This window comes from Gadus chalcogrammus, chromosome 8, assembly GCF_026213295.1.
Source record: "Gadus chalcogrammus isolate NIFS_2021 chromosome 8, NIFS_Gcha_1.0, whole genome shotgun sequence".
Classification (NCBI taxonomy): Eukaryota; Metazoa; Chordata; class Actinopteri; order Gadiformes; family Gadidae; genus Gadus; species Gadus chalcogrammus.
In genome coordinates, this window is record NC_079419.1 from 19,936,838 (window position 1) to 19,964,611 (window position 27,774).

The 27,774-nt window shown below is 45.7% G+C and overlaps 3 protein-coding genes and 1 non-coding gene across 6 annotated transcripts; 2 read left to right on the forward strand and 2 right to left on the reverse strand.

Moving 5' to 3' along the window:
- Positions 1-4,726: 4,726 nt before the first annotated feature.
- On the reverse strand, positions 4,727-4,798 carry trnap-ugg (transfer RNA proline (anticodon UGG)). The gene has a single exon. It is a non-coding gene; the product is annotated as a tRNA-Pro (tRNA).
- Positions 4,799-5,075: 277 nt separating this feature from the next.
- septin2 (septin 2) lies at positions 5,076-14,570 on the forward strand. 3 transcript variants are annotated; one of them, XM_056596230.1, is made up of 13 exons: positions 5,076-5,213; positions 6,240-6,280; positions 7,054-7,168; positions 8,290-8,376; positions 8,854-8,977; positions 9,098-9,232; positions 9,725-9,842; positions 10,477-10,578; positions 10,965-11,110; positions 11,334-11,456; positions 12,540-12,606; positions 12,879-12,973; positions 13,125-14,570. In XM_056596230.1, exons 2-12 carry the CDS (start codon positions 6,257-6,259, stop codon positions 12,963-12,965), a joined length of 1,128 nt encoding a protein of 375 aa, XP_056452205.1. In that variant the 5' UTR covers positions 5,076-5,213; positions 6,240-6,256; the 3' UTR covers positions 12,966-12,973; positions 13,125-14,570. The 3 variants fall into 3 exon arrangements, with proteins under 3 accessions (XP_056452205.1, XP_056452204.1, XP_056452208.1); XM_056596229.1 differs by lacking the exon at positions 5,076-5,213 and having other exon boundaries at positions 5,262-6,280; XM_056596233.1 differs by lacking the exon at positions 5,076-5,213 and having other exon boundaries at positions 5,267-6,280; positions 11,334-11,417.
- An 862-nt stretch (positions 14,571-15,432) lies between these two features.
- stk25b (serine/threonine kinase 25b) lies at positions 15,433-22,393 on the reverse strand. Its single transcript, XM_056596228.1, has 11 exons — positions 22,000-22,393; positions 21,165-21,395; positions 20,748-20,804; positions 20,494-20,602; positions 19,589-19,746; positions 19,099-19,284; positions 18,318-18,463; positions 17,735-17,840; positions 16,686-16,757; positions 15,970-16,106; positions 15,433-15,507 (listed from the first exon to the last, which is right to left on the reverse strand). Exons 1-11 carry the CDS (start codon positions 22,030-22,032, stop codon positions 15,468-15,470), a joined length of 1,275 nt encoding a protein of 424 aa, XP_056452203.1. The 5' UTR covers positions 22,033-22,393; the 3' UTR covers positions 15,433-15,467.
- Positions 22,394-23,252: 859 nt separating this feature from the next.
- Positions 23,253-27,707, forward strand: LOC130387579 (mitochondrial fission factor homolog A-like). The gene is made up of 7 exons (XM_056596751.1): positions 23,253-23,374; positions 23,878-24,099; positions 24,487-24,668; positions 24,934-25,025; positions 25,310-25,486; positions 26,949-27,024; positions 27,565-27,707. The coding sequence occupies exons 2-7, from the start codon at positions 23,883-23,885 to the stop codon at positions 27,694-27,696; spliced, it is 876 nt and encodes a 291-aa protein (XP_056452726.1). The 5' UTR covers positions 23,253-23,374; positions 23,878-23,882; the 3' UTR covers positions 27,697-27,707.
- The last annotated feature ends 67 nt before the right edge of the window (positions 27,708-27,774 follow it).

The following is a 27,774-nucleotide window of genomic DNA, read 5'->3' on the forward strand; positions in this document are numbered from 1 at the left end:
AAGCCCATCGTCTGTATTAAAGAACAATGAATGGATCTCTGGTGGGTCAGGTGAAAATCTACCTTTTAATTGAAAGAATATCTTCTAACAGCGGTATTAATGTGACATGGTTATCTTGTTGACCAAAATGTACTTTTTCCCAAAAAGTACTGTTTGATGCATTTCTCAACCAATCGACATAGATTCAGCTCGCAACATGCGAGCGGGTTTCAGGGATTCAACGTCCTGGATCACCCACAATACGACAGAACAAGTTAGATTAACTAACTAAACTAAACATCATATACATTCACTGGCGGAAGAGTTCGAAAATAAAACTCATGTCTATGGCTATACATTTTATTATAGGCTACATCATTTTAATGCTGAAACCATTTTAGAATAGAGGATTACGAATGTCATCCATTCATTTTGGCAAGACAGACCTTTGACATACGTGAGGTTTTGTGCGACTTAATACATCGACCTGTTCTGTCGTTTAGGTGCGAGGACAGGGTGTAATGATCAATCTGTATTGGATACCTCTTTGATTCAGTTACTGATGATAATTAGTGTCTACTTGATAACTCTCACCATATAATGGTGAAATGGTAAGTACCGGGTATATATTATTACTATGGTATTATACTATTACTGACTTGATCCCAAGGTGAAGGAGGGGTCAGAGGAAAAGGGAATAAAATGAATTATTGACAAGCAAAGACCAGAGCCCAGACTGCTTACAGAAAGAGATAAGACCGTGATGCATGGCTGTATATTATAGGAGCACTTCTGAGGAAATCGAATGCCCTCATGTGTTCACTGGCCTGTTGTTATCTAAATCCACTGCCCCCAGATTAGTTCACCTATCTGTCCCTCTTTTAATCGGAGGCGCCTTATGGTCGTCCGCTATGATGCACTTGGAGTGAGCATTCTTTTCTTCATATGGTCAAATTTACTTTTTGTGTTCTGTGCTACAAAGACATTCTTGTGTGTGTGTGTGTGTGTGTGTGCGCGCGTGTGTGTGTGTGCGTTTGTTAAACAGGGTTGGTAGGAGGATTGTCACTTTAATTCTATTAAATACTAAAGTCCTATTATTGCAAACCACTGAATAGACAAGCAGTTCTTTGCATGTACACTAAAGTTCTGCAGAAAAGTTCAACAGCTTTCTATAAACACATCGAAAAACCCGTCTGTATGTGTGGTGGGCCTCTTATAAAAAAATAAACTGACTTGGCCGGGTGGCACATCTGAGCGGTCCATTAGGAAACATTTCAGGAGGAAAATCCCCAAGATTCTCAGGCTCTCTGAAGGGGATTTCACTAAATCTCGTGCTTATTTGCCCCATACTTAGGAAAAGTTAATCGCTTTTAATAGCTTTTCCCCTGACACATTGGTGATGAAATATGCTTTGGGTCTGCTACTATCCTGATGTGGTTGGGGGATAGAGAACCAAAGAGATAAAGAGAGAGTTAGAGAGGAGTAGGGGAGGGAGGAAGTGGAAGAGAGTGAGGAAGAGAGAGAGAGAGAGGGGGGGGGGGGGGGGAGGGTATGAGATGTGTGAGAGATTGAGAGCCAAAGAGAGAGGGAGAGACGGAAGGACAAAGAGAGGGAGAGAGAAGAAGCATAACAGAGAGGGAGAGAGAGGCAGGAAGCTTGAGAGAGAGGAAGAGGGAAAGGGAGAGGTAGAGATGGAGAGGGATATAGATGGAGAGAAGAGAGGGTCAGGGAGAGGGACGGGGCGAGAGAGACAGAGGGAGTGGGAGGACGCATGAGAAAGAGAGAGCAGGTTAGAGAGAGGGACGAAGATTGAGAGCGAGAGAGAGTGAGAGAGAGAGAGAGAGAGAGCGAGAGAGAGAGAGAGAGAGAGAGAGAGAGAGAGAGAGAGAGAGAGAGAGAGAGAGAGAGAGAGTGAGAGAGAGAGAGAGAGAGAGATGGGGGGGGGAATCACACAAGAGAGGGCTAGGAAGCTTTAGAGAGAGAGACAGACAGTGAGAGAGGGAATGAGAAACGGTGAGGGAGAGAGAGGAAGGGAGATAGAGAGAAAGCATGAGAGAGGGGAAGAGAGAGAGAGCCAGAGAGATCTCTCCCCTGCTTTGCTGGTGCACTCTGCCACGGCCCAAACTAGGTTAAATTAATACACGCCTTCACACTATCTTGGGATAAACCTGAGGGCTACTTTAGCGTCAGGCGGCTTGCAGTACAACCATGTCAGCAGTCAACAAGACACATTTACAGCCCGGAATTAGTCAGGGGCTGAGTGGCGTTCATGCAGGAGATTTAAAATGTCCTTGGCTAAATTAAAGTTGGGCTTGAGGAAGTGAGAGGTGCCAGCTAAGCAGGCCGGCGCTTATTTTAAATGGCGGAGTATTTAAGAGGAGGTGATGATGGTGAGAGGCTATGGTACAGATTGGCGAGAGGGGGTTAGGTTGGGGGCGGAGGAGCTGTTGTGTGTGTTGTGGTTTAAGGGCTGATGCATTTTAGTTTATTTGACACTGATAGGATATTTGATTTAAGCAAGCAGGTCAAAAGAGGAAAGGTGTGATCGGGAAATTGACCCATCTACGACCCAAGGGGCCCATCTAAATGTACATGAGCTACTCTCAGCTCGGGTTCAAGGATGATGAGTATACAAGCGATGGCTGTCATTTTAAATATATAATATTATGGGTATATGAGATGCTTTACAGTTTCTCTCATCTGATATGCAAAAAAATCCTGAAGCACAACAACAGTATGTTAGATAAAACAAAATCAATACGGACATTGATACCTCATTACAATTGACTACAGTGATGCTTGGTTCAAAAGAGGAGTTTTCACTCTGGGACGGTGCAAAAGTGTGTGCAAGAGACATAGTTGGGAGACTTATCATCATCCAGTCTCAAATATGAGGATGGCCAAGTCTGCTTGTGTGATGTCAATGAGTTACAAGAGATGTGTGTCAAAATCAGAAATAATACCTAACCCAACCCTCTCTCTCTCTCTCTCTCTCTCTCTCTCTCTCTCTCTCTCTCTCTCTCTCTCTCTCTCTCTCTCTCCTTCTCTCCCTCAGCCGCTCTCCTATCCCCTCTGTCCATCTGTATTATCACCCTCCGCTCTCGCCCATGACAGAATGGGCCAAGGAAAGAGCATTTTAACAAACAGTAAAGTAAATTAACCATAGGTTTGAATTATAGCAGTCCATAACACCGCCCGTCCCTCACTCCACACACGGCAGTGTGAGTGTGTGTGTTGCCGCCAAGGGGCTTAAGGTATAATGACAAACATTGTACCCCCTGTGGTGGGAGGGGGCTCCGTGACTGGGGAGGTCGGGGGATTGCTATTCAGCGGACATATGCCTGGACCCGGGTTAAGTCCAGCTGTATGACTGGAGCTGACACCTGGAGGAGGAGGAGAATGGGGAGGAGGATGAAGAGGAGGGGGGAAGAGGGGAAGGAGGAGAAGAGGTGGTTAAGATGGAGTAGGAGGAGGGGAAGAGGTGGAGGGGAAGAGGAGGAGGAGAAGGGGTTTGGGAGTGGGGAAGGGGAGGTGAAGAGGAGGAGAATGTGGAGGAGGAGGAAGAGGAGGAGGGCGAGGAGAAGGAGGGAAAGGGCAGGGTGGGGAGAGGATAAGGAGAAGAGGAGGAGGTGAAGAAGAGGAGGAGAAGGAGAAGAGGAAAATGAGGGGGAGTGGCAGAAGGAGAAAGAGTTGGAGGAAGTGGTGGAGGATGAGTAGTGGAAGAGGAGGAGGAGGAAGAGGAGGAGGAGGGGAGGAGGGGAGGAGGGGCTGGGGCCACAGTATTCGATAAGCCCCTACTGGGTAAGGACAGACAAGCATGAAATTGAGCATCTTTTTTTTTTTAAGCTTCCACATTTGCTCCCCCCTTTGAGCTGCTGCAGTGAGATTATGTTTGGCAATGAGTGTAGGCAGGTGGCCTAGGAAAATGATCATTGTGTTTATCTATAAGCAACCTTTAACGTTTACCTCCTAAGGCCCTCTGCAATTGTATGATAACTTCCACCGGTGGTTGAGAAAATTTTTTGAAAAAACGCTTTAGGCTACTGGGAGAAGAACTGTGTGTACAGACCTATGACCGCACCAACGGAATATTATAATCACTTCTTCTACATCATTCAATCAGGTATTATTAGGCCTATTATGTTGATATATATAATAGGTGGACTCACAGACACAGACTCACTATGTAAAGCGCTTTTGGTACCTTGAAAAGCGCTATATAAATGCAATTAATTATTACTATTGTAAAAAATGTTGATTGTTGAGAATAGGAGACGCAACTAGATAGCTATAGCTATATAACTACCCAGCATCTCCCAGGAAGGGTCAATCTTCACACAATCTGTTCTCCATGGCTGGTTTATGACTTGTGTGTTCTGGAAGCATCTTGATAAAGATTTCATTCTCCCTCCGTGGGAGCTGACGTCTTGATGATTAGTCTGCAAACATATTTCGAAATAGGCCTCTACACGCAAGTCTACTGGTGGAAAGCACAGGACATGACAACATGGTGTTGGGCTGGTGAGGGGTATAAATGTCAATGTTTGAGAACCTTGATTATGTTATGGAACGGATGTAGACCACAAGATGGCAGCAGATCTTTGGCTGTTCTACCACATGGTGTAACACCGCATTTGTATTTCAGTCGATGGAAAGTGTTGACTCTTTTCCCAGCAGAATTGACGATCAATTGATCTTCACAAAGGAATTCACATACACAGGTGAAAATTGGTGACACAAAAAGATTGGGCTCGTCCGGGATTTGAACCCGGGACCTCTCGCACCCAAAGCGAGAATCATACCCCTAGACCAACGAGCCACATGATGGAGGGCCGAGATCACAGGTATTTGAACATTATATACTCACGATACTTCCAACGCTGCAGAAATTCTGTGAAAGTCAATTACAACGAATGTTCCCGATGCACGACTTTCGTAGTATCGTACCTCAGTGAGGCATATTTGTTGCAAATAAGCTAGTATACATTTTAAGATATTATTGTCTTCACTTATTGACTGGTCAATGATTCTAATCAGCTAAAAAGTAAAACAATTAATGTATTTGTGTAATCAGTGGAAAATCAAAACCCGTCCGGTTCATCGCGCGGTGCATTGTGGTCCAGACTGAGGAGCTGCTGACCGGAATGTGAAGAATCCGAGGTGTCCGCCAGGCTTCTCTTTATCACTGCGAATATTTCTCCACAGAAATATACAAGTATTGGACTACCTATAAGGTAACACTACGCATATATTGGAGTATCGTTCGCTTTTTAAGTTAATCCATCCGTTATTTTTGACTTAAACTCAACCCCTCGCCATGGTTGAGGCAACATCCTGTGGTACAAGTCACAGGTAGCTAGTCGTTAGAGCTAGTTAGTGTTGAAAACCTCTTTCAATCAGATATTATACTGCCATTTATTTTGGGTATTTGGGTATATGAATCGGACTGGTGTTTGAATTAAACCTCTGTGCCATGGTTAAGTTATTGTTGCATGGAATCGACGATAATTAAGCACTTTCTCTCGTAGCCTGTGTTGTGGCTAACTTAATGCTGGTAGCAAGTTTCAATCAGACCGACTTGACCAGATCGGCTCGATTGAAACGTGTTACCAGCAGTAGAACTGTTGTCGTTTATTGGAGATATCAGAGAATGATGATTACTGGGCTGGACGAAGCCCAGTGATCCCATCTCTCTAATATCTCCTATAAACGATAACATTTGGTTAACGTCCACACCTCAGGTTGCTGTAGGTCATCAAACACAAGTCAACATCCGTGTTCCTCTAACACGACAATACCACACACGACTACTGACATGTCCTGCAAATGATTCACTTCTAAAAATTGGATTATACTAAGAAATACCACGGACAGACCCATCAGTGACAAAAGCTACACGCGGCTACTTACAAGTAAACTACACATGGATACATCTAATCTGTCATCCAAAGCTATCTGTTATTTCTTTGTCCACGTTGTGATTAAGATGATGTTTATTGGCCGCCAATCGAACCAGTTGAATGAGTGAAACTGAGTGTTTGTGGTTAAACACAGCTCGGCAACCATTCACAGCACAACCCTGACTTCCTGTCTCTCACAAACACACACAGACGCACACACACGTAGGCTTCCATCCCCACACAGAGAGACTCCATTTCACAAAGACAGCCTTCAACGACAGTTTGCTTGGATGCTTCTGTAACAGTTTGGATATTTTTCGTATTGGATTTGATGTGTTTTGAACCTCTTTTCCATGGCAGATCCAACGAATGCCGATATGTCTCAGGCAGATAAAATGAAGGTGAGTTGCAGTGAGAAGCTAAGTCATTATATTCATCTAGCAACTGACAAGCTCATGCAGTGCAGCAGTAACTGCTTGATGATGTTCAGATCAATCGCTTCCTTCTAACGCAATGACTCTACGAGAAACACTCCTGTCACTGTAGTCTTGCATTGTTTTAATAACAACTCTTATGGCTATTCGTATGATTGCTCGTAGAACAGTTTTGCAATGGAATGTAAATGTAAGTCGATCCTCAGAAAGCTAGGTTTCCCACATGCCCAATATGGGCGGGTCTGTAGAAAGCGTGAGAACACATGGTTTTCTCATACACGTACGTAATGTTATATGTTAATCCCCTCTTGCTGAAGCTGAACATTCGACTGTTCCAACGGTCAGCTGCCTTGCCAGTCTGTAGTCTCGCTCTCTATCCCCCCCCTCTCTCTCTCTCTCCATAAAGAGCCGCAAACATTGGAATGCTGGGCTAAAGAGTGCTTCTTGCAAATACGCACAAGATGCTGCTGCCCCGCTTAAATGTACTTCCTCATTGTGGACTCACTTCGTAAAACAGATGTGTTCTCCACAGGCTTCTAATAACAGCCTGTCACATAGTTAGTCATAAAGCAAAATGTGGTTCTTCAACTTCAAGCAAAAACACTTAATCATACACTGGATGCTGAGTCGAAGAGTAGTATCCCTTTGGTTTATTGAGGGAAAAAAAAAGAAGTTTATTTTTCCCCCAAATACGATTAATTTGACAGCTGTATACCTTGCCTGTACTTGTGTATCCACAGCAAGGGCAGTTCACCAATCCAGAGACACCGGGGTACGTGGGGTTTGCCAACCTACCCAATCAGGTTCACCGAAAATCGGTGAAGAAGGGCTTTGAATTCACCCTCATGGTGGTCGGTGAGTACATGGTTGCTGCCTCTTCAGACTCGTGGACACTGTCTGTATGTGGTATGTTCGTCTGCACTAGATGAGACCAGTGTGGAAAGGAAAACAGTTGTGGCCTGACAGGAAGTGCTAACATTTGTGGAATGCATTTTTTGTGTGTCGCCGTCTTTTGGCATTTGGCAGACTCACATTTTGCTGCAGAACAGGAAATTATGAGTTTTTAATCTGCATTTTCGGAATACTTCACTGTAAATGAGATCCCATCTTTAACATGGACACGTCCAATATTGACATTCAGAACCGCCATGGCTTGTTGATGTGGTAGACCTTGAGTCTTCAAGTTGTGATCTATTTCGGTCTCTTGTGAATTAATGGTGGATATATATATATAGTACATTATGTTTAACTACATGTTGTAACTGCTCAAGCTAATATTGAGGCCTCTTATCATGTTTGACCCTCATTATTCATCCAGTTGGTGTCAGCAGCCAAGTATATTTTAAACATTATCCCGTCTTCCGTGTGCCTCTCTAACCGGGGGAGGCGGACACAGAGACCCTTTTGTACGCCGCCTATCTAGTCATCCTAAAATACACTGGAGAGGAATTCAGCTCCAGGCCAATGGGGACTGATTCACATTGGACACAGCCTGCCTCTTTATTGATAAGCTGCACATTACAATGCATTAGCAGGGCTTGTTAAATTGGCAGAGATTTAAATCGGTATGCAATGGAAGAATGTAATGCATGCAGCTAGATATCAAGCCCATCAGAAAATCATTGTCTAGCACTTTAAAATGTTCTAATCAAAACCCTTAAGTGTAAACCTTTGTGGTGAACGTATTATAAATGTAAAAAGACTCATCAGTTCACCTCCGGAAGCATTCCTCCTCCTAGTTGGTGTTGATCAGCCTGGCAAACCCTGAGTTAATATAAATGTTTAGTACAAAAACACGAGAACATTGTGAAAGAATGTCTCTTCGTTCTTTCTTAGTCTTCAAAGGGGACCGTAGTGATCTAAAGCAGTGTAATAGGGTCTAATAGGCCCAGTCCATATCAAAGTGTGGTATGATATCGGACCGATTGGGTCCCTCAATACCCCATCTAATGGATGATCTCTTCTGTGTTCTTCAGGGGAGTCTGGCCTTGGGAAGTCCACTCTGATCAACAGCCTGTTCCTCACGGACCTCTACCCTGAGAGAATCATCCCTGGGGCTGCAGGTAGGTCCACAAAACCCCATTCAACTGTGATGGGTGTTCAACTCCCAGCTGAAGGGTACTAGATGTGTCTCCCAATGTCCACAGTTATATTCCAGCTTGACCCCTTGAGACATTGTTCATAACGCCATACCATTTGGGGCCGGGAGTAATAATAATAATAATAATAATAGCAGTAGCTCAGGAGGTAGAGAGGGTTGACTGGTAACTGGAAGGTTGCTCGTTGTCCCTGAGCAAGACACTTCACCCTGACTGCTCCTGTCGTCGTCCGTGGTTGACTCCGCCGTCGGTGTGTGAATGAATGGTTGTAAGTCACTTTGGATAAAAGTGTCAGCAAAAATCTCCTAAATTGGGTAGGGTAGACGTCGCAGCTGAATGAGTAGATGTAGATGGCACGGTGTTCTGGTGACGTGTCACAAACATAGAGAGCCGGTCACGTGTCTCTCTGACTTCCTCTCCCTCCACTTCCTCCTTCATCAGAGAAAATCGAGCGCACCGTTCAGATCGAGGCCTCCACCGTGGAGATCGAGGAGCGGGGGGTTAAGCTCCGCCTCACCGTGGTCGACACTCCCGGATACGGGGACGCCATCAACAGCCAGGACTGGTATAAACCCCCCTCTATACACTTAAAGTGAAGCATCCTCCATTTAACGGTTGTCATTTCTGTCATTGTAAGTACACAACAATGATTGCATACAAATATGGCCCTTTTATCCCGCTGTAGCTTCAGCACCATCATTAGCTACATCGATGACCAGTTTGAGCGTTACCTGCATGACGAGAGTGGCCTGAACCGAAGGCACATCGTGGACAACAGAGTCCACTGCTGTTTCTACTTCATCTCCCCGCTGGGCCACGGGTGGGTTCTCCATTCACTCCTGTATCCGTTAACCTACAGTTAGACGATACAACCCGACAGCAGGATGCTTCCCAACTGGTTGGATTGTAGCCTCCGTCACTTTCACTTTCATTTCACTGTTATGGGACCAATCACTCATTTAGTTTGAAAAAATGTTGGGGTCTAGGTAAAAGAAATTCAAGACTTATCTTCTAAGCGTTAAGTTTAGGGTTAGAGATAGTGGAGCACTGTCTGAATAATGCTGCAATTCAACAGAGTATTCACTTGTTATTTAACGTGGTCATGCAGCACATTTTGAATGCATGCTTTGCTTGTTCTCAGCCTCACCTTTTTAGTTGATTTGGATAAAAGTGTCTGAAAAACGAAATGCAAGTGTAACCCTTTTGGAGTTCCTCCTGTTTTAATGTGTAAACATGTTGCTCAACATGTTTTCCCCTCCTGCGCAACATGTTTCCCCTCCTGCTCAACATGTTTCCCCTCCTGCTCCCCCAGGCTGAAGCCCCTTGACGTCCAGTTCATGAAGGCGATCCACAACAAGGTCAACGTGGTCCCAGTCATCGCTAAGGCGGACACGCTCACGCTGAGGGAGAGGGAGAGGCTGAAGCGCAGGGTAAACCAGTCTCAACCAGTCCCCCACATATCTGGGCAGAAATTATGTAGAATAACATAAAAAAATATCTTGATGGCAAAGTATTAGTTTTAATTTAATGATTTGAAGAGGATTAGCTAGGTTCAAGGAGAATCTATACACATTGATGTATCAATTTTTTAACCCTTTATATAAACAAGGTATATACAATTTGATATAAACATCATGATTATTATTTCCATAACAATTGGTCAATAGTAAATGGTTATAGGAAACATCAGGTAACAACATAACTTGTCTTTAGAAGAAACCAGATGCTTGTCTGTTTAGATTTAGTCATAATCTGTATGCAGTTAGTCTCACAAATCAGATGTTGGATTCATAATCTAAATTCTAATAGACTATCACATCTGGGTGAATGGGGCGCTTCACTCACATCATGTTGAAGGAGGCTAAACCTTAAAGGTTTCACATCATAACAGTGTGGACAGAAATAAACCTATTACAGTCCCCTCCTGGAAGCTTGATCCACTCGCCCAGATGAGTTCCTCTTGGGTAGAACCTCTCTGTGAGGAACGGCGTCCGTCTCTGGTGAGGTCCCGCTCTGTAGCGGCTGGGTCTGAGACTAACTGGAGGGGCTTCCTCACCGGTGTAGATTCTGGATGAGATTGACGAACACGGGATCAAGATCTACCACCTTCCTGATGCTGAGTCCGACGAGGACGAGGACTTCAAGGAGCAGACCCGGATCCTGAAGGTAACGCCGCGGCTTAACACACTAGGCACAGTCCCGTCAGTCTGACGCCAAGGACGGGACAACTAGTCGAGTTCAAAATGTTTAGGGAATACGTTTACGCACCGTTGAAGACGTTGTCGTCAAAAAGAAAAAAAAGTATGATTTGAATGTATGACTATATAGGTGATGTAGTGAAGAAAGTATGATTCATAGATTCATAGATTGGCCCACCAGTTGGTACAGTCCACCGGTAATGCCGGCTGGGTGGATCCATGCATTCGGATGGACCCTCCCACGTGTGCATTAAATAGAGGGTGGATTTAGACCTGGCCAATGCTCGCCACACCCGCTGCTGAAACGGGGGGCCTTTAACGTCTCCCCCTGGACCCACACGCTCCTCCCTCCAGGCCAGCATCCCGTTCGCGGTGGTGGGGTCCAACCAGCAGATCGAGGCCAAGGGGAAGAAGGTGAGGGGTCGGCTGTACCCCTGGGGCGTGGTGGAGGTGGAGAACCCCGAGCACAACGACTTCCTCAAGCTGCGCACCATGCTCATGTGAGTGGTCGCCCGTGGAGACGCCCGGCTTTAACGGCTGACGTTGGGATTCATTTGGCAAAACGTGTGCAAGTGTTTTATCACCATCATCAGCTAAAGCTCATCTCCAACGGAAGGCCCACAATGAGGGCACGTTTTACTCCAATCAAACCACGGGACCGGTTCCATTCTCTGCCGCTGATTGGCTGACCCGTTGCCCCTCCCCCCCCCTCCTCCTCCACAGCACCCACATGCAGGACCTGCAGGAGGTGACCCAGGACCTGCACTACGAGAACTTCCGCTCGGAGCGCCTGAAGCGCGGTGGCAGGTTGTCATCACACGGTTATGTTCTGCCTCTCTCTCCTGCGTACGTACCCCTCTGTCTGCCTGCTTTTCTTCCATAACTCCCCTTCCCCTCTCGGACCACCCACATCATCAGGGGTCACTTTAGACGTAGGCAGTGGAGGCCGTGTTTGCAAGGGCAATTTGTCCTTGCTTTTGTTCAGTTCCTTTGATCACAATCATGAAGTAAAGCCACAACCGTTTCTCCAGCTCCTCAAATAGTGTTGTACTACAGGATGTCGCACAGAGTGATGGATTACAGCGGAGTATCAATCTGTCCACTTCAGCCCTGCTAATCTTGAGCCACATCTGGTTTGAATAGTTATATGGACAACATGACATTATTATCTCCCTTTAACTTAGGTTTGGTTCACTTTTCTTTATTCATTTGAATGGAGCTAGAGGTGAGACTCTGTTAAAGCCAGTCCAGGATACAGGAAATGGTTTTACTCACTTCCTGTTAGTGGGCTCGCCATCTTTCCAACGATGGCTGCCTTGGTTTGTCTGTTCCTCCTGAGTGGGACCGTGACCGAGGTACAGTCTGATTCATTTATTCTGGCGGAGGGGGGGTATCGCCGTGCTCCCCTGACCCTGACCGTTCATCGTAGCTCCCCCCCCGTTTTAATCTCTTGCTTCTTCCACCTGTTAGCTCCCTCTTCACACCTGCTCTCCCTCCTCTCGTAGAGTAACACCACCCAGACCGCGTTGACACCACTCTCTCTCGTGCTTCATATGCTGCCGCTCCCCTTCTCTGCCTAATGCTTCTAGAAACAAAGGCTCATCTAATACGCTTGTCACACTCACGTGCACGAACCACACGCACACCAGACATCCTCTGCATGGGGGAGGCTCTCACTGTTCCTGCTCTGAAGTTCCACTTCCAAGTTAAATGCTTTGACACCTTTTGTCACTGATTTGAAATGAAAACACTCAAACTCGAATGGTTTTAAAATTGTGTCTGTGATATTGATAATCGAGTAATCTAAATTTGAATGAAAACCAACACATGATTGAATTTCTACATTTCCTCAAAAATAATCCTTAATCCTAAATCTTAGGCTAAGTGTTAGCATGTGGCGCGGCGTTAACTAGTGTGTGTGTGGTTCAGTAACAGGAAGGGGCCGGAGCCGGAGGAAACGGACAAGGACATGATCCTGCAGGAGAAGGAAGCCGAGGTGAGCTCCTCCCCTACGCTCCACATCTCACTTCCTGTCTGTTTAAGGAGGCTTTGTTAGTTTCCCTGTTTTATTTTTTTTGTTGTTAATGTGTCTTAAAAATGATAAGGCAAAGACTTATGCTTTATTTCCATCCAATCAGAAGGTTAAGTCTGGTTTGTGTTTACAGTCAAATGACAGTTATGAATGACTTATGCATTAACTGACGGAAATGGAGAGTCCTTACAAACCATGGCTATGGATGGTTTGGTAAAGTGTTGCCTTGTGTACAGCTGAGGAGGATGCAGGAGATGATAGCCAAAATGCAGCTACAGATGCAGAAACAAGGAGATGGCGAAGGAGACGGCCATCATGTGTGAACCCCAAGGTGAGGGCAAACACTCTCACAGACACACCAACACAGTGGGACACGTTTGTGCTTGGTCATCAAATCAATCAAATCTGAAGGTTCAGTATTTTCACAGTAAAAGTCCTTGGATGACGTTGGTGATAATCCAATGCTTTCGGTCCCATCCCAGGTCTGTGAGCCATGGCCTCGTGGGCTGAATACGACTGACTGCTTGGGAGACCTTGAGGTCCTTGACTGTACAAGTTGCCACTATGTTATTTTATTTCACTAGAACTTGGGATTTTTCTTTTATACCAAACGATATATATCTATTCACACTATTATGTTTATGTCTACTTATTATTGACCTTGCCAGTTTGCAGATATCAGCCTTTTGCCAGTTGATCCGATGAAGTAATTTGAGCGGTTTAGTGGAAGCACCTTTTTCTTTTTTATGCCAACACACAGGTTACCGTTACTTTATTTTATTTTTTCTCATTGGAAATGTTATGTACTATAGTCCTGCAGGCCATAAACCCCTATCATATGGTAGGTTTTAGCATTTCCCCCCCTTTTCTTTTGACAGAAGTCCACAACTGTGAAAAGAAGCTTCTTCTTTTGTGCAAACTAGCGTTACAGCAAACGGTCCCATTTCCAACATCGTCAAAGACAAAGCGTGCTCTGAAGTCGTTTCGTGCCGACGAGTCGCTGTATTTGAAGGTGCTAAACGGCCTTCCCTTTAATGTTTATCCCGGCATGACGCCCCTGGGTCGCGTGTTTGTGTGAATATCTGATACTTTGAGTGAAGAACTGTTTTCAGATCAGCCTATCGACTCCCATCTTAACGTTTGACGACCCAGCCCCTAATCTTGATTATTAACACCAGGATTGCTGTTAGTGTGTGGGGGAAGTGTCCTCCCAGTACCGCTCTCCTTGTGACTTGAATACCCGGACCTGGTCCTTTCTGACGGGGGGAGTAGCTGGCGTTGTGACTGTGATGTGCCTGTAAGGTGTGTGGACCCCCTCGGACGCCACGTCCGCAGTGTAAGGTCACGTGTTTTTAAATGTCAATGAGTGGTGCATGCTACCAAACAGAGTTAAACTGCCCAGCTGTTTTAATGTGATGCTTTTATGACTGAATAATGAGGTGTGAGGAGTTACGGGGAGCAGTTTATGAAGATTGTGTCATCGGGCCCATACTATACAAACCTTTTTTTGTTTTGTTCTCTGTAGCTGGATATGTAGGGGCGATGACACACTGGCATTTAACTGAAGGAGGGTTCTGAGGTCTGCTTCTGCAGCAAAGTTGCTAGGCAATGTCGCATTTACCAACATAAAGAAAACATTGTTGAAGTCCTATTTCAGTGACATGAAGTACTATGTTCAAAAGAGGTGAAAGGTTACATTTTTTGGATTTTCCAAATAGATTATAGATCCGTTTTTATTGGGCCTTTACGACTCTGTAGGATGATATGGGATATTTGATCAGTGTAGCCAATATATCTTCCACAAGCTAAGGCTAGTGTTTATAAGAACATTCCACCTTACTGCCATTTTAGCCAAAATTTTACAAAATATTGTTATTAATGCATATGTTGTAATAAATCATTTTAGCAAACTTGCAGTATACTTGTTATTTTTTCTGTGGTTATATTTTGTCAACCAACAGCCAAACTCCTCCTTCTACACATTAATTTGACCAACTCTTTCACTACATACCTCACCCTACCTTTTGTATACAACTGCTTTTAATCGCACCGTAATGCCAGGAAGAGATTACGGGGTCATGTCCATATTGGTCCTGCGCGGCAGGGGACGCCTTGTCCCGCTGACCTCTGGAACGCCAGGGGGATTAGTGTACGGCCGGGGTCAAGCACTGGTAAGCCTCGTTGAGTAGGACCCAAAAGATACCAACCTGTCTTGAGGTGGTAACTGGCTGCTGTGGGATGATGTATATGCATATCTAAATGGGAAGGAAATGCATTGCATGGAGGAACAACATGTAAAGAGGAGTAAATTAACACATGGTTATGGATCTTGTCAATCCAAAAACCTAGCCAGCTTCTGACCAAATGCTGTATAATGAATTAGTGAATGCCATTCTAGACAGCATGTGTAATACAGCCTTCAGAACAGCAGTGGCTGCCTCTGGTGACCCCCTCCCCTCTAGGGTTCGCCAGGAATCAAGATCATTCACCTCGAGGAAAAACAACTGTTTGACATTTTCCATAGACTTTATTATAGGACTTCTTCTCAACCTTGCAGGTATACACAATGCTCTGAATGTCATGGCTTTGTCATCTTAAATACTCTCCATTCTTTAAAGAAAATTGTAAAAATATTTAATTATAACTAATTTAAAGATCTTGTTGGGGTGGGGGGGGGTGTGGGAGGAGAAAAACTATATTTTCTCTCTGGTCCTGGTTTGAAGGGAGTGGGGGGGGGGGGGGTCCTGGAGACAAAAAAGGACCGGGTTTGGAAGGGTGGGGGGGGGGGGGGGGGGGGGGGGGGGGGGTTACATCCAGCTGGTCGTTCACCGTGAAGATGGGGTGGTGTTACCGTTTAAGGAAAACCTGGGAAAAGAGAACAAAATAAATCAAAAGGCCAAACCATTACAGAACTATCCAGAAGAGCACCTGGTCCTCCTTTATCCGTTACTAAACAAGCAGGACGTTCTGTGTGATAGGAACCCCCCCATGTCTATCCTATACTGTAAATACTACCACGCAACGGACAAGGAGATACCAGTGATGATAAGAATATGTAAACTGCCCTGTAACAGTAGGCGAGTCAAGGCAGGGTGTCTAAAGAAAAACCTGCTTCCATATGATCTCTCTCTCTCTCTCTCTCTCTCTCTCTCTCTCTCTCTCTCTCTCTCTCTCTCTCTCTCTCTCTCTCTCTCTCTCTCTCTCTCTCTCTCTCTCTCTCTCTCTCTCTCTCTCTCTCTCTCTCTCTCTCTCTCTCTCTCTCTCTCTCTCTCTCTCTCTCTCTCTCTCTCTCTCTCTCTCTCTCTCTCTCTCTCTCTCGAGCCTCACCTGCACACCCTCTCCATCATGTGCGTGACGAGGCGGTCCGAGATGCCGGGGCATGACTCCTCGGCCAGGTTGAAGGCGTTCTCCAGCTCCTCGATGGCGCCCACGCCCCCGCCGGCCGCCCGCCTCTTCTCTTTCAGCTGGGCGACATAGAGCCGGACGCGCGTGTGGAGAGAGAGATGGGACGACACGGGGCCGGATGAGTGGTGAGAGATACGGGTGGAGTCAAGAGTGCAGTAGTGCTCGTCTCCCAGCTGAAATGCACTGGGATCGACCCCCCCCCCCCCCCCCCCCCCCCTGTCCGCTACACACTACCTGGTGGCGTGGCTGAGCCAGAGGCCCTGTCCCCTCCCTGTAGTGCTCGTTAGTAACGCTCCTGAATTCAACGGGAATCACTTTGAAATGAGAACCTGTTGCAATCATTTCCCCGAGGACTTGATCTTGTGTATTCATACCACTGGAGCATGTAAACATTTTAAATCACGTAAGAGATTACAGATTTTACAATGTAAGACATTTGGCAAGTACTGTTATCAATAGCCTGATTCTATGGATACACGGGATTGGGGAGCAGTACCAGGTGAGGCATCCTGCTCAGGGGGGGTCTACAGGTGGACATTGAGGTTCGAACCCAGAAGCTTTTGCTGGAAACACATGAACCATTAACGGAGCTGACGGAGCATAGAAGCAGTTTTAAAGGACTATCAGAGCGGACCTACCTCTCTAAAGATGGGCGTGACCAGAGCTGACAGACACTGTGACTTGTGTTGCCTTTTCACCGAATCTGCTGACTGGACAGAAACACCGAACACATTATAAACAAAGGACTCATGGTGTGTACTTCTGTTCTCAATGTGTTTCTGTGTGTGTCTTTCTGTGTTTCTGTTTGTGTGTGTGTTTATGTGCATGCGTACTTTGGTTGTGTGTGTGTGTGTTCCCCTGAGGCTGTGTGTTTGTACCTCTGGCTCCCACACATGCAGGGGCTTAAACGTGCAAAGGTGCGACTATGGCCATAGTCCATCAGGGCTTTGATCCCACACGCGCCTGATGGGGGGGGGGGGGGGGGGGGGGGGGGTGCTTAAAGCATACCAATGGTTTTTATTTTGTTTTGTTGAATTGAGGGAACCCACACAATTATATCCGCCATGATGCATGAATGACGTTTAATAATCTATTTGAGCGACTCATTGGTTTGAGAGACATTACCTGTATTTGGTATAAGCCTCCTTCATATACGTGTGGGCTATATAATACACACAGACTGAACACACAGTTGATATTCACATTGGTGCTTTCCTCACTGATCTTCTATCTGGCGAGGCTGGGTTTGGATGGTGGAGTGTGGACATCAGGCTGCGCTGAGGCCTACGTGGGGCACTTCATCTGGCCTCTTTTTTATCTCTGGAGGATGTGGGCTCGTCTCTTTATCTAGCACGGATGGGAGCTCGGTGCCCTCCTTCCTGCCAGTGGGTGTAGCTCAATCTGTGTCTGCACACCCCAGGCTGTCTGTGTGTGTGTGTACCTATTGTTCTGTGCATGTGTGCGTGCGTGCGTGTCTACCTTTTGATTGATTGAATTGTGTGTGTGTGTGTGTGTGCCTCTTGGTGTGTGTGTGTGTGTGTGTGTGTGTGTGTGTGTGTGTGTGTGTGTGTGTGTGTGTGTGTGTGTGTGTGTGTGTGTGTGTGTGTGTGTGTGTGTGTGTGTGTGTGTGTGTGTGTGTGTGCCTCTTGGTGTCTGTGTGTGTGTGTGTGTGTGTGTGTGTGCGTGCCTCTTGGTCTGTGTGTGTGTAGCCCTTCTGCAGCTTGTTCATGGAGCTGGGTCTGACGGTGGGGAAGGTCCACATGGGGGACTGGCTGTCGTCTCCGTCGGCGTCCCTGAGAACCCACACGGAGGAGAGAGCAGTGAGAAACCCTCTAGGTCCTAGTACACCCAGAAGGCTGTTTCCACACCCCCTCACCTGAACATGAGCATCAACCTAAACCCTTCTCTGTACTGCAGCCTGAAGGTATTGTTGACAGGTCAGGGCGTTGTATTGGCCCCGCCCTTGCTCTGATGGATCTTTTGTATGATCCTTTCTAAAAGATCCTGTAGTGTTTCAATTTATTTTATGGGAATAGCATGTCTCTCTGCTTGTCTGTCTGTATGCTTGTCTGTCTGTCTGTCTGCTTGCTTGTCTGTCTTTAAGATCTTTATCTGTCTGTCTGCTTGCCTGTCTTCAAGTTTGCCCATCAGCCTTGTTTGTCTGTCAGCTTTCTCCGTCTGTATTTTTGTTTGTCTGTTTGTCGTTATGTCTGTCTGCTTGTCCTTCTGTCTGTCCATCGGCCTGTCTGTCTGTGTGTGACCTGTCTCACATGTCAGAGTCGTCGGAGCTGGACTCCTCCCCGTGGCCCTCTGCCTTCCAGCGGCGGTAGCGGTCGATGAGCTCTGTCAGGTAGGGCGTCTTCTTCGTGTAGCGCGTGATGAACTTGTGCTTCAGGAGCTCCTTGGCTGTTGGCCTCTGGAGGGAGGGAGAGGGGGGGGGAGAGAGGGAGGGAGGGAGAGAGAGGGAGGGAGGCACAAAGCTCATCATTCAGTGTGAAGACCATCAGGAAGGAGTGCTTCCAGCCTTAACCCATCATACAAACAATCTAAAGTCAATCCTTTCACAATTTATTTTCATTGTAATATTTGCCTGCTAGGCAAAACATTAAATCACTAGTCATTTCTGTCTTAATGTTATTAGTGGTTATCCTGTGACAGGTACTGAACAACAGTTTAAAATCAAATTCCAGCCTTTCAGGACTGAAGCTTCCGTCAAGGGTCAGGGTCGGTGCATTCATTCTTCCTGTTAGGACATTGTGACTGTTAGGACTCCAAGTGACTCAAAGTGATTGGTATGTAGAGGGAGACGCCGGCCACCCTAATATCTTAGGCACTGGCACACTGCCCCAACATCCATTGGGCCAGTGTGCCATACCGGCTGGTGGTGACGGGCGGTTGGGTCAAGTTTCGCGCGCGCGCACACACACACACACACACACACACACACACACACACACACACACACACACACACACACACACACACACACACACACACACACACACACACACACACACACACACACACACACACACACACAGCTTCACTCACAAAGCGTGGGTCTTTGTTGAGGCAAGCCTCCACAAACTCCTTGAAGGGCTTGCTGTAGGGGCCCTCCAGGGTGGGAGGGGTGTTCTTGGGGATGAGGAAGAGGACCCTCATGGGGTGCAGGTCAGAGTTGGGGGGCTCCCCCTTGGCCAACTCAATAGCGGTGATGCCCAGCGACCAGATATCCGCCTTAGGGAAGAGGAACAGGGGTGGTGTGAGGACATTCTGCAGACACTTTGAATATTCATTCAATAAATGTGTTAAATATGTCAGATTTAAGACTCGTGAATATGGACCATTTTTTTTAATCTCAAAGTTCAGAAAAAAGGCCTTTCTCGATTAAAAAAATACCAAAAATCTGGCTTGCAAAATGCCAGACAAACGTTGATTTAGGAAGACCTGGGGGAAGACCTGGGTCTAGTAAACGCATGCATTTACCTACTTACTACTGACCCACAAAGATCCTGAAAAACACCAATACATCTCAACTCACCTTGAAGTCGTAGGCCGACTGTTTGATGACCTCCGGCGCCATCCAGAAAGGCGTGCCCACGAAGGTGTTCCTCTTGATCTGCGTGTCCGTTAGCTGGCCCGCCACCCCGAAGTCTGCCAGCTTCACGTCCCCCTGCTCCGACAGCAGCACGTTGGCGGCTGAGGCACAAAGAGATGGTCTGATGTTCCATCGGTCCACCACCTCACAGCCTCTGGGGCTGGGGGAGGGCTTTACATTTAGAGCATTAAGCAGACACCTTTATCCAAAGCAGAAGTCAGGAGAAGGTGAAACAATATATCGCTGTCGGTGCAGTAAGGATGTTCATTAAACCAACAAAGAAAGATAGGATAAGATGCTACACAACTAAGTACTATAACTTAGTACGACATACAATAAGTGCGTACTAAGTGCCAGGACGTACAACATACATGAGTAGGAGGGGTGGGAGGGGGTAGCTATACAGAGCCTGGGTGAACTCTGAACAGGTGAGCCCTGAACTCACCAGTGTGGTTGGGCAATGACACCAGGAATCTAATGTGCAAATCATGATCTTCTATTTTAATATGCTTTTATGAAGTTTCCAATGAAAAAAAAAATGCAGATTTAAATTAAGTGCTCAGAACTAAAACTGGACACTATTCTCAACCACTCAAGCCATACACTGTATACAAGATCCAGTATTCTACCGGACATTATTATTATGTCTTTATTTTCAGTACAGCTTATCAAGACGTTATAATTTAGTCCGTCCATTGGGACAATGTCTGTGATGAAAACAAGGCAGAGACACCGGTGACTAAACACAGCCAGGTCAGATAAAGGTACCACTCTCTAGTTAGCCCAGAAACCAATAGCAGTCATTCACGTCGACTCCTGTGATCTGGAATTTGCAGTTGACTTCTTACCTTTGATATCTCTGTGGATCTTGCGTTCAAAGTGCAAGTACTCCAGTCCTTTAAGGATTTCCCTGAGAATCGTAGCGATGTAAGTCTCTTCAAGAGGGCCTGGGCGGAGCTAGCAGACCACACAAGGAGGAAGAGATGAGAGACATTAAGGCATGAGTATCTGTGATGTTACAAGATAACAGATGACATCATTAAATGTAGTTTATTATAGTTTATTTGAGCATTAGAGGTGGACGGTACAAGTGTCTTCTCACCAGATCTAGAGCTGAACCACCACCTAAATACTCCATGATAATCCACAGTTTGGTCCCCTGGGCAAAAAACAAACACGACATCAATGTACTGAAAGAGAGTCAAGACCGTCCACAGTTACTATCGCCATTGTTGGTTGGCTGTTGTGTTTTGGGTGCACTGCAGCCAACACACACATAATCATGCGTTGGTAAATTAATGTTTGCAGATAGATAAGCACTTTTAAACATTGTTTTGTTTTGTGCTATGACCCATTTGGCATCTATTGCACTCCAGACCTAACCCCAAAGGAGTGCCCCTTCTTTATGTTTTCATTCTTAGTTGTATTGTGTTGTATAACGTGGGACTGGGAAGCCCTTTGAGGCTGTGACTGATTAAGAGCTACACAGGTAAACTGGGACTTGATTAGGCCTGCTCACCTTCAGGTAGGAGCCATAATACTTGGTGACAAAGGGGCTGTCACACTGGCTCAGCACCGTGATCTCCTGCTGGATGTCTTCTATTTCATCCTCTGCCTCCTCCAGGTCTATGATTTTGATGGCCACCACCTCTTTCGTGCGGTTCTTGATGCCCTTGTAGACCTCGCCGAAGGAGCCTTTGCCGATGCGCTCCTGCTTTGTGAAATACTCCTCCGGGTCCAACCGAGAATTCTGGTTACACAAATAAAAACTTTAAAATAATTATTATCCAAAAAGTGTGTTCAAGCTGAAATGTATAAGTCATACTTGATGGCCAAACAGTTTTTTATATTTGATAAATGTTTAAATTATATATTATAGAAGTTTTAGATGACCTGCTGCTAACCTTACTATTATAGTTTCCACAATTATAGCCAGTATAGAAGCCTGTGCACTTGAACTTAGTGCTTTTAATGGGGTACTTAAGAGGCACTGCACGTCTTTATGGTTAAACTGTAGTCGCTTTAAACAATTATGAAGGGATTGTAACAGAAGATACAAAGTTGTCATGTGTCGTTTTTGGGTGGCAGAGACAACATCTAAACATCTTAGCACCTTATATTACCAATGTACATATTGGCATCACCGTTATTCTACCATTCGTTAAAGATGTGAATATCTTTCATACAGCGTTATTACGCCATATCATGTGCAACATCGACGTTTGCTATTATGGTTTCCACGCTTCCCACCCATACGTCAATGAACAGCATGCTCAGAGACACCCAGGGGTTCGCCTCTGTGTCTGGGTGGCAGAAGGGAGGTGACACTAGTCTGGATCCCAGACTCCTCTTACCTGGTTCTGCATGTCTCGGAGGTGTGCCATCATCCCCCTGACAGGCTACACAGGAAAGGGACAACCGCGACCCTTTCTCTGTCAACGTGCAGTTGTCAAAGTCTTATTCCTTCTCGTTGTTCTTGCCCAATTCCTCTGGTTCTTAAGAAGCTAGGCGGCTAGCCAGCTAGCCCGCCTGCTGCTGGATCAACACCCAGTCTGCTGGCTCCGGCGGGGTTGTCACTCCGGGCAGCTGACTCAGAAGTCGGGCCACAAAGCGCTCTATATGTGTTCGGTATCCATGTATATGAATCGTGGTGATAAGAGGATTAAAAAAGCCCCTTTCCGATATGAATTTTTAAATTATTTTGACCAGAGTCTACAGCCCAGTTCTTCAATTGAAGCTTCAAAAGACAAAAATAATGGCATGTGCCGAGTGCGCATGCGCGGCATATTGAGGACCTAGGTTTGTGGGAGTTGTATTTCTACGAAGATTACCATGGCGACGGAACAGGGCTCATCATCCTAGGACTGTGTGTGGTCATCTCTTCCAGGAATATATATATATATATATATATATATATATATATATATATATATAAAGTATAGGGAATTTTACTTAAACAACAAAGACAGCGGTAAATGTTTGCATTAAAGTGGCCATCTCAATATGGATTATGCAATTGATGCAGAACCTTGAGAACAAATCTCTTCTCTGTTTTCTTGCTCAAGGTATCTGAGAACACAGTGACAGTTATGTGTTCAATATGCACGCAGCACTTGCTTAATAAATATTTAAAATAAATCATTGAAGGTGATTATATCTATACACATATGATAAAAGCTACCCTTAATAATTGATATAAGTGGTTACACACACACACACACACACACACACACACACACACACACACACACACACACACACACACACACACACACACACACACACACACACACACACACACACACACACACACACACGCACACAAATAATATTTAATTTAACTTTTGGGTTTAATTTGTGATGGACGATTAATAAGCACACTGTGTGCGCATTAGTCGACGTTTGTCTATTTGACAGATACCGCTAGTAGGGGGGATTGTAGGCACTTTTTCTCAAGTACCCTCCCGCGTTCTCTCCATCCAACCTAGTTGGTCATCAGAACACTTAAGCTCCGCTCTGGCGAACGCACCACGTCAAACAAAACGAGCGAATAATTACACACATTCTCCCCGTAGTAGTGTTGCCAGATTGGGCCAGATATCTAGCCCAATCTGGCAACACTGCCCTGTAGCCGCCTTCTGCCTCGCTCGTCGTGGCTCTGTTTATCTCATATGCCCTCCAGTCCCTGTCTGTAAATCGTATGAACTGAACATTGCAGACTCCCGAACGGTAAGTTTGGCAGCACAACAGGCCGAATGAAGCCGTTTTATGCGGATATGCCCGCACTAGCCAGCTAGCCTCAAGCGGTATCTCCAACGCAGGTCGCGTCCGTGAAGCTCCTCACGGCCGAGAATGGACACTAGAGTTGGCATCGTTTAGCCTTTTAACACAATTGTCTATCTTCTGTGATAGAATGACAACCCAATTAAACATTGTCAATGAGTCTTTATAACTAAATTATCAGACTTTGTCTCAAATCACATAGATATTGGGTTGTTATTTATGGGCTGCGGTTCCCTCGGTGTCCTTTTTTTTTTTTTCTAATCCTCAACAAAACGAAATTAGGTCCAATATATTATTATTAATTTCAGACCACCGACAATTTGTGAAATGCAATAAAGGGTGAAAGATCATACACTGTAAAAAAATGTATGTAATGTAACGTAAAAATGGCTCTCATTACACACTATTGGCCCATGTTGTATTAGCTTCCTTTTCCTTGACGTCTGTAGACTGTATGAGTGGGCAAACCTATACCTCACCCTCTGCGGAGGAGACCGAGATGAACCGCATCCACTATGATCTGGAGTACACAGAGGGCATCAACCAGCGCATGAGAATCCCAGAGACCCTCAAGGTGGCCCCGGACGCTCACTCCGGGGGGCTGCCTGTCCATCACCTCTTCCCCTTCCCCACCACGCTCATGCAAGTACCCGAGAGGATCATCATAGCGGGTAGGCATGGCGACTTGATTCTTTTTATTTCTGTCTATCTTGGTCTTTGCTGTGATGTGTATCATATCAATACAACAACAAGACAATGAATCATTGGTAGCGATGGAAAGGAATTGGAGACGGAAAAACTGAACCAGACAAATGAGTGAGTGAATTGTTCGATGAGGTACAGTGTAGTGAATCTTAATAGTTTTGTTGGCTTATGGGTTACTTCAGCAATCAGCTCATCTGTTTTCAAATAATGGTATGGATTTCATATTTTGCAAATCATCTAAAACTTGTTTAAAGGAAGATCATTTCATCTGACATGCGGCAGAAGGGGATTTGTCTTTGGAAGTGTTTCTGTTGGATCAAATGGCCATCACCATCATCTCTTCAACTCTTCAGGAGATGAAGATGATCCTCGGTTTTCCCGGCCCCACGACCTGGACCTGATCCAAACCACTGGACCTCCCATGGACCTGCTGGACATGAAGGCCCCCCCACGTACCCTAACCCTCTCTGAGCAGCCCCTGGATTCCCTGGAGACGGAGCAGACCCCGTCGCCCCAGTCCCACGTCAGCCAGGGGGTAGGCACACACCCATCAGGATTCATCCTAATTTGGTCCCTTGTGTTGTATTTCATCTGCTCTTATTCATACGATGAGTCATTGCTTACATTTCTATGATAAATGAATGCTAATGGGTGGTTGTGTGATCAGAACGCATCCCTAAGTATTGTTGCGTCGCGTATGATTTATTTTATTCCACACCAGTTAAACCCACAATGTTTCTTGGACTCGACCAGCTTCAACCTAAACGACGTAGTAATCCGTGGTGGTTCTGAATCCCCAGGTGCGCTCTCATTCACGGTCTCGACGGGAACGGAGCGTGAGCGAGAACCTGGCCCCTCGGCATGTCAGCCACACCGGCCGAGCGGACATGAGGTGGGTGCTGCTGGCTCACTAGCACGGAAACCACAGGACATGAGTCGCTCAATCGATGGTTGAATCGACAGAAAGCTAATACGGGTTTATCTTGATAATCGTTGACTTGTTCTTTTGTAATTTGTGAAGCTATTTTTGGTGGCTTTTCACTCTTTTTCTTTGAGCTGTGGTAACTCATTTATGGATTTATCTGAAAGACATTCCCGACACTCATTCAGTCTTTCACTCTCACATCGTTCACATCTCTTTCCTCTCCATCCCCCTTCCCTTCCTACCCCCACCAGTGTGTCCCCGTCCCCCTCGGCCGCCCCCCCGCCGTTCCGGGCGTGCCCCCCTCTCTGTTCCCCGGAGGACGCCAACTACAGCCTGTACACAGCGGGGGGCGTGCTCTGCTACATCCAGTCCACCACGCGCCGGGCCTACCAGCAGGTCCTGGAGCTCCTGGAGGACGGCCCGCGCAGGTGACGCCTCTCCCTCTCCTCTGGGGATGTGTAGCGGGGGGACCCCCGTCTGGGTTAGGGTCCACATTGTTTGTCGTCTTAAGGCAGTAGCTCAGGTGGTTGAGCGGGGTGGACTGGTAACCGGAAGGTTGCTAGTTTGATCCCCGGCTCCTCCTAGCTGATAACAAGGTGTCCCTGAGCGAGACGCCTAACCCTGACTGGCTGTCGCCCTGCCTGGTTGTCTTCGCCGTCGGTGTGGGAAAATGTGAATGACGGTTTTAAGTCCCTTTTATCTAAAATGACCAACAGAGGATTCAGACTTGTTTATTAAGGAGAAGGCTGTGGATTAGGGTATCTTGCTCGAGGATGCCTACATTTAGGCTTTGGGGGACATTGGGATTGAACCCCAACCCTCCTGGCTTGGAGTCAGAACACCCTGCCAACTACAATTCCCTGTCCCCGATACTTAATTCATTAGTATCTTATCATATATTTGGCTTTATTACAGTTCTGTTGTGACACCCTATTATGATGTCATCACTTAATTGAAATGGCAATAATTCTCAGCACAAAAGGATGAGAGAGATAACCTCCAACCGGAACTGGAGTTAATGAGTTTATCCCTATACTATATGGTAGTCATTGTTATGTGCACAACCAACACTCCATAGTTGTTGAACCTGGCTCTGACAATCGGTACCAGTCAAACCCTTAAGATTCTACTAATATATAATCAAGTGATATTTGTATGTTTATTTCTCGTGAAGCTGCATAACTTTCGCACCATTCTGGACATTTTCTTGTGGTTACCTTAGTTTGTTTTATTCTATAAATACGTCTCAACTCATCAGAAGCAAGTCAATGTACTTGCAGAGAAAACACTTGAAATATAATCTGCTGTGCTTCCTATGGAAACCTGTATAAATCATTAGGAAACCCGTACCAGTTGGTCACCTTATCATAATGTCGTAACGTTCAACGTCTGGACTGACTGGTTTTCTTAGCTTTAAAGGGGTCGGCAAACCAAGAGTAAAGTCACATACGCCAACATGCTCATACAACTGTATTAAGCTGTGCTCATATACATGTATATTATACCCGTTTCCATTCCTTCTGATAATATTAACTACAAATCCACAAGGTGGCAGCAAAAACAAATATGATATATGATTGACCGCTTAATATTTAAAAGGCCCCTTTTTCTAACAATGGATTTGATTGTTATTAGCCATTGCAAGCCATCGGAAAATCTGCCATGCGACTTGTTGACATCACAAGCGGGAATGTCCCCCTAGATGTATGAAGGATAGATCAGTAAACCAGCCTACCCAGTGGAGTGTAGCAACTGGTGGGCTTATCTAGCCATCACATGTCTAGGTGGACCCTAATCAGACTTAAACCTGATGGTAAAATAGGGGCCCTTTTTAAAAATGGCTGGGGTTAATATCTAGCTTAATAATGCCCAACAAACTGTTGTCCACAGGACCCAGATGGAAATGACCCTTGATTTAGCAGCTGAGGAGTCCAGTTTGGTGGACGCGTCCTCCCTGCGACGTCAGGTAACTAACCGACACTACATTACCACTAGGTGGTAAACCAACTCAAAAATAAGCCGGAACGTACAGATGGATACGAGCGGTGTAAGAATGCCTCTTGGAGTGCTGATAGTATTTGATCTATCTAGTGAGGGGTCAGCAACCTGCGGCTCTGGAGCCGAATGTGGCCCCTCTATCCCCCCGCTCCATGTAGCTCTGATTATTATTTTTTCTTTTAATAATAAAAACTTTTTATCTTTTATCTCAAAGGGAACACCTCTTATTTTGGAGATCAAGGTGATACTGTGACACTGAAATAGCAAAATAAAATGTTTTAATATTTTGTTCTACAACAATACATTTCATAAATGCAACCAACTATAGGCTATTGGTTATTATATATCTAGTATAACTAGGTACAAAAGTTAGATGCTGTGTTATCTTCATTTTAGGGGTCGAATAGGTTTTGTGGCTCAAGATATATTTATTTGGTGGGAGGGACCAGATATGGCTCTTCTGAGAGTGAAGGTTAACGATCCCTGATCTAGCGAACGGTTCTTTCAGATTGTGAAGCTGAACCGCCGTCTGCAGCTGCTGGAGGAGGAGAACAAGGAGCGCTCCAGGAGAGAGATGATTCTGTACTCTGCCACCGTGGCCTTCTGGCTGGTCAACACCTGGACCTGGTTCCGTCGCTAACAACCACCCACAACGGACCACTGGCCATTGACTTTCCCAAACGGCGGTGGTCGGATCAAATTCTTCCTTCCATTTTCT